At 35.8% G+C, this 11,415-nt stretch overlaps 2 protein-coding genes across 2 annotated transcripts; both read left to right on the top strand.

Annotated features, from left to right (window-relative positions):
- Positions 1-225: 225 nt before the first annotated feature.
- Positions 226-2,996, top strand: LOC115998796. The gene is made up of 6 exons (XM_031238454.1): positions 226-247; positions 641-993; positions 1,134-1,250; positions 1,508-1,602; positions 2,007-2,065; positions 2,642-2,996. The coding sequence occupies exons 1-5, from the start codon at positions 226-228 to the stop codon at positions 2,017-2,019; spliced, it is 600 nt and encodes a 199-aa protein (XP_031094314.1). The 3' UTR covers positions 2,020-2,065; positions 2,642-2,996.
- A 3,970-nt stretch (positions 2,997-6,966) lies between these two features.
- On the top strand, positions 6,967-9,931 carry LOC116000489 (probable protein phosphatase 2C 60). Its single transcript, XM_031240577.1, has 5 exons — positions 6,967-7,241; positions 8,005-8,426; positions 8,544-8,911; positions 9,023-9,259; positions 9,525-9,931. Exons 2-5 carry the CDS (start codon positions 8,108-8,110, stop codon positions 9,768-9,770), a joined length of 1,170 nt encoding a protein of 389 aa, XP_031096437.1. The 5' UTR covers positions 6,967-7,241; positions 8,005-8,107; the 3' UTR covers positions 9,771-9,931.
- Positions 9,932-11,415: the final 1,484 nt, after the last annotated feature.

Raw genomic sequence — 11,415 nt, 5'->3', positions numbered from 1 at the left:
AAAAAATGATTTTCATAAATTATTTTTCATGTTTTCAAACATCTTAAGTGGGAATTGCAGTGCCCTGAAAATAGTGTCAAATTTATGTATTAAGCGAATAAAACAATTGAGATTAATAACTGAAGAGAAATTCTTATAATTTCATAAATAAATAAAATAGTAAAATTAAGTTTTAATGTTACATCCGGTGGTCAAGTGGCATTCGGTGTCCCGATTAACACTCCCATGGGTTCGAGTCTCAGTGGAAGTAACTCTTGACTCGTTAAGATAGTAGCTATGAACAGCAAAAAAAAAAGTGAAACAGATACCACTATAAGAAAAATTGCGAATCGCTTAATTCCGTCGCAATTTTTGGCGCAAAGAGAAAATTAAATCCGCGAAATCTTGGCGGCAAAATATTCACTACGGAATTTGCGACGGAGGTAAGTTACGTCGTGTATTTAACGACGGAAAAGGCGACGGAATTACGTTCCGTTGCGAAATTGCGACCGAATTTTTATTTGTCGTGAAAGAAAAATTTCATTTTAAAAATATAAATATTGCGACGGAATTAACGACAGAATTAATTACGTCGCAATTGTTTCTTAAAATTTTATTCCAAGTTAACATTTAAGTTCTTAACCTAGTCTAAATTATTCAGAAGATTTCCCTGAGCCCTCTCTTCTTTGCCTCAAAGCCGCACGCCGCAGCTCTCTCTCAGATCTACACCTTCACCGTCATAGACGCCGCCGACGCCACCGCCACAGCCGCCGCCGACGCCACCGCCATAGCCGCCGACGTCGCCACCGCCATAGCTGCCGACGTCGCCACCGCCACATCTCACTCTCCACTGCTAGACGGTCGTTTCTTCCGATTGGGAGAGCATTGCGAGGCTGCCGCTGCCACCGCCTCCCCTACGACGACATCGACGCCGACGCTGCCGTTGCCACCACCTCCCCTACGAAGACGCCGACGCCGACGCTACCACCGCCGTCCACTGCCGCGGACTCGCAGGTTTGTTTGTTTGTTTTTTTATGGCTAATAATGTATGTGTGTTTTATTATTATTATAGATCCAGAGCTACCTCTCGCATAGGTTAAAAATTTTTGTTAATTAGTTAAGTTTTGTTTAATGATATATATGCATATTTGCAGGGAAAAGTCCAATTTGCATCCTCATATGCAATACACCATCTGCACATCTTTATTTTTGCATTGGCAGTAACTCATGTGCTGTATAGCATTACAACTTGGGGGTTGGGCAGACTAAAGGTATTAATTTTACTACCTAATCTCCACCGCATATATAGCTATCTGCATCTTGCGGGATGAATCTAATTCATTCAAATTTCTATTTGGTCCATCCCAGTCGAGAGCAATTTTCAATTCGTAAAAGTGATATTGCATAAGTATACTTGATGTGTCATGTTTAGCAGTATTGAGAAAATAAGGGGAAAATAAAGGGCTAGTGAAAACTATTGGACTTCATATATTGCTTATTCTAATTGAATTGAAATTAAATGTCGCAGATGATGACTTGGAAAGCTTGGGAAGATGGGACAAGAACACTTAATTACCAATTCTACAATGCTTGCAGTTCTTTCTTTTCTTACCAACACCAATGGTAAGCCATTTATATATATACTTTACTAGCTGTACAGAAATACAGAGTTTAAGCATTGGCCATTAATACTATCTATTCTCATTCATTTAAGTGTTGCATTGTATATAGTATGTTAGTAATTTATGGCTGCTGTTTGTTTTGTATGTTACCTATTTAGTATGTAAGTATGTTAGTAAGTAATTTACTGATGCTATTTGTTTAGTTGTTTAGTACTTACCTTGCTTAGTTGTTTAGTTGTTTAGTACTTACCTTGCTTAGTTGTTTAGCTGTTTAGGCATCTAGAAATGAGTAATATGGATAGAAGTTGGATGCCTTTCAAGCTTAAAGCTATTTTTATTTATTTATTTTTAAAATTACAGATATTGATGGTGATGAGATCTTGAATTAGTGTTCTATATTCCCAGCAATGAATCTTGATCTGGGATCAAATCGTGCTTGGAGCTGTGGGAATTTGATTTCAAAGGCATGATTTTCTTTGTTTAAATCCTACCCACCACTCCCCAAAAGAAAAGGAAAACCTAAGAGAGATCACCCATGTTTCTTGCGTAATTGAATCTTGGTATACATACACTTATATAGCATGTATAAATAATGGCTTATTTCTTGTTCTAACACCCGTATATGATTTTTTCTCCCTCTTTCTTATAGCTTCTGGTATTTTTATTAGAAATTGTAGCTAAGAGGTTTCATAGAAAATGAATATTGAAGAGTCATTATTATGTATTGGGTAACAGTGCATGTATTTAGAACCAGTTGTAACATGATATATTTAAGATTGTTGAAGGCAATGGACATTGTCTTCTTGGAGAAAAAAAAGATTTTTTTTTTTTAAATTACATGTATTTGAAATTTATGAACATTAGATTTTGGTTTCTTTCTTTAGGTGGACAGATGGATTTTGGAGAGTTTTGAATGATTAATGCAGTTTTCTGGCTAAAAAGGTGAAATATATGTGAGAAGCTGGGGTAAAATGTAGCAATAAATTTTGTGTGTAAATCCTAAACTAGTATAGTTAATAATGACTATTGTTAAATTACAGGAACATTGATGCATTACTTGTACTATTTGATGACAATTTGGGAGCATCATATCTGAGAAGCCCAACAGGGGAGTGTGTCAAAACATCTAGTCAGAAGTGTTAGCCAGAAGTTAAAACGGAAGAACCACAAGGGTGAAGAGGAGGAACAAGACAATGCTATAGGGGTGTTTCCCTGAGTTGTCTTAGTATTTACGGTAGGGGCGGGGGTTGTAAAGTGGTTGCTGACATTGACTATTATTACTTACTGAATTGATAATGTATTTTTTTTTAACCGAATTGATAATGTATTTTTTTAACCGAGTTGATAATGTATTATTACTTGAATTTAATGTGGAATGGTAATGTTTTAGAATTATTTTATATTTTAAAATTAATAGTGTTTTAGTATATCATTGTAATTTTATATGCACGACAAAATGTAATTTTTGTGACGAATATAAATTTTGTGATGAAATATTTGTTTTACAAAATGTGACGAATTTGCGACGAAAAAAAATATATAGCGACGGAATATTTGATTAAAAAATGGCGATGGAATTCGCGCTAGAATAATTTCGGTTGCAAAATCGCGACGGAATTGCGACGGAAATAATTCCGTCGTGATTTTGCGACGCCCTCTGTTCTGTCGCCAATTCCGTCGCCATATTTTGCGATGGAATTATTCCGTCGTGAAAGAAAATAAACGGGTTTCGTGACGGAATTTAGCTATTTCGCGATTTTTCTTGTAGTGTACTACATTGTAACAGTAGTACTCAAAAAAAAAGTTTTAATGTTACATATGCTAATATCAATTTGAAGAAAAAAAAAAACAAAAACAAAAACAAAAAAAAAAAAGAGAAAACATTAATAAATTAAAATAACCAAGCTATGGATTTCAAAAGAGGTAACTCTATATCTAGACTCTAAAAGGAAGGTTAGCTACGATTGTCTTATTTAAATTTGTGAAATTCTAGTTATTCTTTAAAAAAAATCAAAAAATATAAAACATAAAACAATAATTTGTACAATTAGGGTTCAGTTAAACATCAAAACACCAAGTGTTCACAACATTAATACTAACATGTTAAATAGGTAACATTAGAGCTCAATTGCACTATTTTGTCAATTTAAAGTACTTCAATTTTTTTTTCATATATAAACTCAATTGCTCAATTAATTAAACGTGGATGTTGATCTCAGTCAAGCTAGTAACACCTTGAGTCTAGCTGTATACTTAGAGATCGACCGCCAAGGAACATCCATTGCCGCAACAACTCTACCTTGGAAAGGCTTATACCATGTTAGGGAGGTTGAAGTTGTTGGGATAAGAGAGACGCTTAATTAATTGGTTATATAAAGGATCTTGGTTATGGCCGGATTGTGTTGGAGATGGACGCACTTCTTGTTTATCAATACATTATCTCTAAATCACACAATATTCCAACCTATTTTTTGTTAATGATATAAAAAAAAAAATTGACTAGGTATTTCAATCACCTACCATTTAATTGTGTTAAACGGTATGCTACTCAAGTGCTTATGCTTTAGCTCGAGAGTCGATTTCTTTGTCTGGCCGGGATAAATGATTTAGCAACCCTCTCGGCCTCCCTCTTTTATCTTGGATGTAATCACTTTAGATATGTAAAAAGGTTATATTATTGATACTTATAAATTGATCGACTCTAAGCATATTAAGAAGTTGATATTGACTATTGAATTTGTAAGGTGCCGTAGCAATACAATTATATTAATTTACGTATTAGTTGGATTTTTTTTCCATAGTATATAACTATATATTGCAGTCCTTGGATCATGATTGAATTGGACTAACTAGTACCTAGGCTGTGGGATTTTTCTATTTATTAATAATTATAATTAATTGTAATCATTGACCAGAATCAGGTATATACATCACCGATGACGAGGTTTAAGATTGTACATACAATAGTATTTACTACCTTATATTTGCGTAGGAGTTAACGTCACTCAACTTCACAACATGCTTTTAATGAATTCGAACTACTATGTCAAAAGTTATATTTAGTAACAAATGACTTTATTTCCTTATCTACTGATCTAATACCAGCCAATAAAATTAGGTGATGAGAACTACAAATGTTGAAATGAATGGTTCATATTATTTTGATTTTAGTTTTTTTTTTATTTCACATACGTTACCCTCTTTTATATCATTTACTTTTCCTAAATAACCCGGCATTCCGTCAGTGTAAAGTGTAAATTTTAGTAACAGAACGTTAACTATTTATTATTCTTAACTTACGCATTAATTTCTATAATAAATGTCTTAGGTTCGAAGCTCATCCCAATTAAAAAAGTTGGCATAATTGTTGAACAAATACTATGAATATGTTATAGTGTATTAAAAAATACAATATAAAATTTAACATGAACTTTAGCCAAGTAATTACGCTATATACATAACATTCAACGCTGAGCATCAAATATTACAAAATAGAAATCTTGAAAATCATTTTCTTACATTATTATTATTATTATTATTTTGTAACAATGCATAAAAATCATTGTCACATTTCGATGACAAAATGTTGAATTCAGCTCTATGTGGCCGCCACACATGAACAAGTTATCCATCATTTTCATTCTATTCAAAGATGTGGATATGGTACTCCAAAAAGATTGGATTTGATTACACTAATTAATTATTAATTATATACACTAAAGAAGATGCAGGTAACTGAGATTGAAGATTAGGGAAAGCCCATGTTTTGCATAATTATTCTATAGTTAATATTAATTGTCATGCATTACGTATATTATTTCGATTTGTTTAATTAGTTAGTCTGAGTTTTTTTTAAAGTATACATGGTAAAAGTCAGATTTTACTTGTCAAGAAACAATTCACGTGAATTGTGAGGGTTCATGAAACATGCCAAATTACATCTTTTCGTGACTGATTATAAATAAAATACGGGTATTTTGACCATATTAAATAATTGAAAATATGATGAAAATAAGTGATTTAACAAAATGATTTTTTTTGAGTACTATTAACTCTATTACAATGTAGTATCTGTTCATAGCTACTTTCTCAACCAAATAAATTAAAGCACAATGAGCTAATATAGTCTCCACTAAGACTCGGTTCCGGAACTCCACCACTAGTTGGGTCCAGTTTCATTCAGGTTAATTCACACCAGGTCTATTTATAATATATCCATCATCAGTCTCCTACTCTCTGAGCTGCAATAAGTCTTCAGTGAAAGAGAGTAGTCTTGCACCGACCTTGATCAGTCCTCTCACGTACATGCACGCCATGCCGCATCACACCACACTTGCCGCCTCTGGAAGTAAGGGCGCGAGGCATGCCCTAGTCGACGGGGGCCAACGCTCCGGCCAGGGACTCTACTTGGTCAGTCACCGGTTGGCTAGCGGCACCCCCCTTTGTTCGCACTACCTCTAGAAACGATAGCGTCGACGCAAGTCATGCACCCGCTGACGAGGGCCAACGACCCCTTCCGGTCGACCGCTAATTGCCGATGCCCGACGGTACCCATGTCAACTCGACCCACCACTATTCAAGTCCAATACCAAGCCCAGTAAATCTAGCCCATAACTCATATCCCCATCAATAATCTTATCCGCTTTTCAACGTCTTTATATGTTCCATCAAAAAATGTATCAATCTCCTTCTACTCGAATAGGAATTATAAAAATTAAATCTAAACTCATCAAACTTCTTTTTAAAAAAAGATTACGAAGTATTTGTTTACTTTTTTTGGTTAAGCTGTGAACGGTGGTGGGCCCAAGGGTAGTCCACTCTTTTCACATTGGTGGGTTTCAGGTTGAGCCATCAATTTTCTTTTTCCTCCAATTCTGTTAACAAAATAAAAAAAAAAACAATATATATTTGTAAATTTATTCTCAATTTTTACTCTATACTTTCAAATTTTTTATATAGACAATTCACTCTGCTTTTTTTTTTTTTTAATCTATATAATAAAAATAACTTATCCATACTTGTCATATTTGAAAGTATAATTAAGAGAGTAAATTTTAAAAATATGCATAATAAAATTTAATAATAGAAAAAACCTTACCCGACAATTCCTCTCGTTATTTATTATTTATTGTTTTCTTTTTTTTTTGAAAACCGTTATTTATTGTTAATAATTTAATTTATGCTAAATATTATATTATTTACTAAAATTTTGTTACCTTTGATACAATATTTAATGCAAATTATTTTTAAATGTTTAATAAAAAAAATTCTGCAATACTGTTTTTCCTTAAACTGTATCCGAACAAAAACACAGCAAAACAACATCTATAAATATTCTTTCCCGAAAGAACGAACAAACAAAGAGGCATTTGAGTTCGTTCAATCAGACAGAAAAATATGAACTTGCAGTTTATCTCCTTTTACTCTGCTCTTTCAGGGTAAACAAGAATTAGAGAGATAAAAAGAACTAAAGTTTCTTTGTATCTTTCTCTTTCCATATCCATAATTGTGTGAGTATAGATGGATCTAACACTTTGATTACCAATTGGATTGCTTTCAGATCTCAGCCCTTTAAGGTTCAGTACCTGACCACACTACTATGAGCTGAGGATTCTGTGTATAGTGAAACTTTTGTGAAAGGTGTAAATTTTATTTTAAATTCATGTAATTTCAGGGTTTTGTCTTTTACTGCTAATTTTGCCTTGTATTGGGTTGTCACTGTTACTGGTTTCTTTGTTGTTTAGTGTGTACATGAAGGGTGATTTGACTTCTGAAATGATTTGTTGTAGTCATTATTGATGTCCTCAAAGTTCAAACCTTGGAGATTGAGGGTGTTGATTAGTTTTATTCCTTGAGCTGAAATAGACATGGGTGCTGGATTTTAGGTTATTGTGCTCTTGGTCTTAACATAAACCTTGGAGATTGAGGGCCTTGATTACTTTTACTCCTTGAGCTGAAATAGACATGGGTGTTGGATTTTAGGTTATTGTGCTCTCTGTCTTAACATAAAGCTTTCATCTTTACCCAATTTGGTGGTTCTTGAATCTTGTTTTGAGTGACAAGTGAAACTCGCAGTCATTACGTGAGGGTGTGTATTGGTAAATCATGTCTATGACTTTTGCCTATAAAGGACCATAACGAGGTAAACCGGCCTAGGTTGTCTATAGACTATAGCTGACATGCTCAAACCAAGAATGCCAATAGGCCGCTCACACTGTGAGTTGAAATTGTAACTTTATGATTACCAAGTCAACAGCCTGACTAGCTTGGTTGGGATTGCCCCATTCTTGACTCTTGTTGATATTAAGGTTGTGTACAGTGTTTTGCTTGATATATTGTCTGTTTGTATCTTCAATCTTGTTGATATTTGCTTGATTTGTTGTCTGGTTGTTCCTAATTTCAGGATAGGGTAGATTAGTGGCCAGGGGATTCTTGTGGTGTGCTCTTGCATCCATTTTGGATGTTGAAGAATAGGTGGTAGGTGGGGTGAAAATGTGAAATGAGGGATGTTATCAAGGCTGATAGATCTCTTGAAGGCTTGTTGGCGGGGGTCATTGGACCGCCATGGGCATACTAGTTCCAACGCTGGTGGTCGACAAGATGGACTTCTTTGGTACAAGGACAACGGACAGCACTTAATTGGCGATTTCTCTATGGCTGTAGTCCAGGCCAATAATTTGCTGGAGGATCAAAGCCAAATCGAGTCTGGTTCTTTGAGCTTGCTAGGTTCTGGTCCATATGGAACGTTTATTGGAGTATATGATGGTCACGGTGGGCCTGAGACATCGCGGTATATCAATGACAACCTCTTCCAGCATCTCAAGAGTACGTACAGAACTATAGCTAGCACGATTCTTATCTATTATCGAGTTCTCAATAAATTTCTCTTTGTTTTTCTGGCGTTTTAGCCTCAGAATTGATAAGGTTCCAATGTTTTTACAGGGTTCACTGCAGAGCAGAACTCGATGTCTGTGGATGTAATACAGAAAGCGTTTCAGGCAACAGAAGAGGGATTCCTGTCTTTGGTTACCAAACAGTGGGCGATGAACCCACAGATGGCTGCTGTTGGCTCTTGTTGCCTTGTTGGCGTGATCTGTGATGGGACCCTTTACGTTGCCAATCTCGGTGATTCCCGGGCAGTTCTAGCAAGGGTTGTCAAGGCGACCGGAGAGGTTCTTGCTGTCCAGCTTTCGACTGAGCATAACGCGAGCATAGAGTCTGTCAGACGGGAACTACATTCAATGCACCCCGATGACTCACAGATTGTTGTTTTGAAGCATAATGTATGGCGCGTAAAGGGCTTGATACAGGCGAGTGTTTGGTTATTCGAATTTGGCTATATCTATTACTTGCCTCGTTAATTTTTGGTATTTATAACAAAACGGTGACTATGATGATGACTTTAGAAATTCATATTGCAGATTTCAAGATCCATTGGTGATTTATATCTCAAAAATGCTGAATACAACAGGGAGCCTTTATACGCCAAATTTCGTTTGAGGGAACCATTTACGAGGCCTATATTGAGCTCAGAGCCATCGATTTTACAGCACAAACTTGAGCCGCTTGATCAGTTCATAATATTTGCTTCTGATGGCCTTTGGGAACACCTCAGCAATCAAGAAGCAGTTGATATAGCACAGAATGGCAATCGAAACGTAAGATCCTTTTTTATCAAACTAACATATTCTCAGCTTATTTTATACGCTGTTTCTATGAAGGTTTAAACTCTACCAAATAAGTTGAATTGCAGTTACTTTGAACACTACAATATTGGAATGTAAAACCATTCCCATATTTAGAAAGTATATATAGCAGTAAAGTTGCGTACTTAGAACTGTGATTGTATACTTTTGGTATGTTGGTTATCGTGGGATTAAGATGTGAAGAATCGACTTTTTTTTTTACATTGACTCGTTGCAGGGAAGTGCTCGAAGGCTCGTTAAAGCTGCATTGCAGGAAGCAGCAAAGAAAAGAGAGATGAGGTACTCTGATCTGAACAAGATTGATCGAGGGGTGCGGAGGCATTTCCATGATGACATCACGGTCGTAGTTACATTTCTAGATTCGAACCTCGTAAGTAGAGCCAGTTCGTTGAGAGGTCCCACGTTGTCTATCCGAGGCGGTGGGGTCCACCTACCTGCAAACACTTTAGCTCCTTGTGCTTAAAACTTTCCTATGGTGCATCCTCTGCTGTGCCCTTCTTGGAAACTCTATGGTAGCTAACATCTTCTTGTAAATTAAATAAGATATAGAGAGATGGCATAGAGCTAATTTAACTTTTATATATATGGGACTATATAGTTTTTAATAGAGTTAATTCCAGCAAAGGTCCTCCAACTATTGTGATTTTTCAAATTTGGTACTCGTCTTTTAATTTGGACGAATTAAACCATTGACTATCAAAAACGTTCCACCATTAGTCATTCTGTCAATCTAAGGTTAGTTTGCCGTTTAAATAAGGGGTAAAATAGACGTTTCATGTACTTAGTGTCTTTTTCCTCCTCTCTGTCATTCGTTACTCTCCAGCAAGGTAACAACTAGATCTCTAGATACCTGTGTCATTGTATATGAAGTGAGCAAGCCACAGAACTACGATCAAGGGAGCTCATTTGGATGGGGTATATGGACTATATCTCTCTGGGATGACTACAATATTGTAAGTTCGGGGGAGGATGATTGTGTCTGCATATGGACTCTAACCCCACAATGATTGTGTGATTATGGTTCAAAGTGTTGAAGAATTGTTTGCAAGGCAAAACACCACTGCAAACAAATTACAAAACAAAAAAATGTTTATAATATGCCTCAACAACAATATTTAATCATTTCATCATCACCTCAACAACAACACCATCAAGTTCGCCGGAGAATCTGCCTCGTCGCCATCGAACTCTTGCCGTAAGCCACTGTCGTCAGCTGTCTTGCTGCTATTGTTCTGCTCACGTTGCTGCTATTGGCCGGATGTTGTTTTGCCGGAATCCATGGAGGTTCCATGCTCGCTGCTACTGCTATCTTCGCCGGAGTATATTCACCGGCGCGAAGAGAGAGAACGGTAGAGATGCCGGCGGTGGTGGCGAAGGGTTGTTCGTTGCTGCTTGAGTCACCGCGGATGCCCACCGTTGGATCACTTCGGAACTGCTGTCGTTATCGTCGGTCAACCTTCAACTCTAACAACTACCTCTCGTCAGAACTATGACAAATCCACGGCATTGGAATGAAATATTCATGTTCTTGAAAAGATTTTTTTTTTGTTTGCTTTTTTATTTTACATCTAATATATGTTTTTTCTTTTTAATTTCATTCTATTACATGAGTATTGTTTCTTGTTTGGTTCTAGCACTCTTAGGCCATTGGAACTAATTGGAAGAAGAGACCTAACATATGAATGGACGATTTTACCCCTGCTTTTAACGTCTAAATTCACGGAAGGACTAATGGTGGAACGTTTTTGATAGTCAAGGGTTTAATTCGTCCAAATTAAAAGACGAGGACCAAATTTGAAAAATCACAATAGTCGGAGGACCTTTGCTGGAATTAACTCATTATTAAACATATACTATGGATATGCTAGAGTATATTATTCAAAAGTAAGTACCACACTCTATTGCCCTTATTAAATTAAATAATAAATTAGTAGTTTTTTCAAAAAAAAAAATGTAATGTAAAATTGTAGTACTATAGGAATTGTGATGTAGAATTGTACAACGAATAGGAAAATTGGAAATAATTGCATCCTATATATTGTAGGACTGTATGATAGGAATTGTAACGTAGAATTGTACAACGAATAGGAAAATAGGAAATAATCGCA

Source organism: Ipomoea triloba, chromosome 12 (genome assembly GCF_003576645.1).
Source record: "Ipomoea triloba cultivar NCNSP0323 chromosome 12, ASM357664v1".
Classification (NCBI taxonomy): Eukaryota; Viridiplantae; Streptophyta; class Magnoliopsida; order Solanales; family Convolvulaceae; genus Ipomoea; species Ipomoea triloba.
This window is presented reverse-complemented; position numbering and strand designations above follow the sequence as displayed.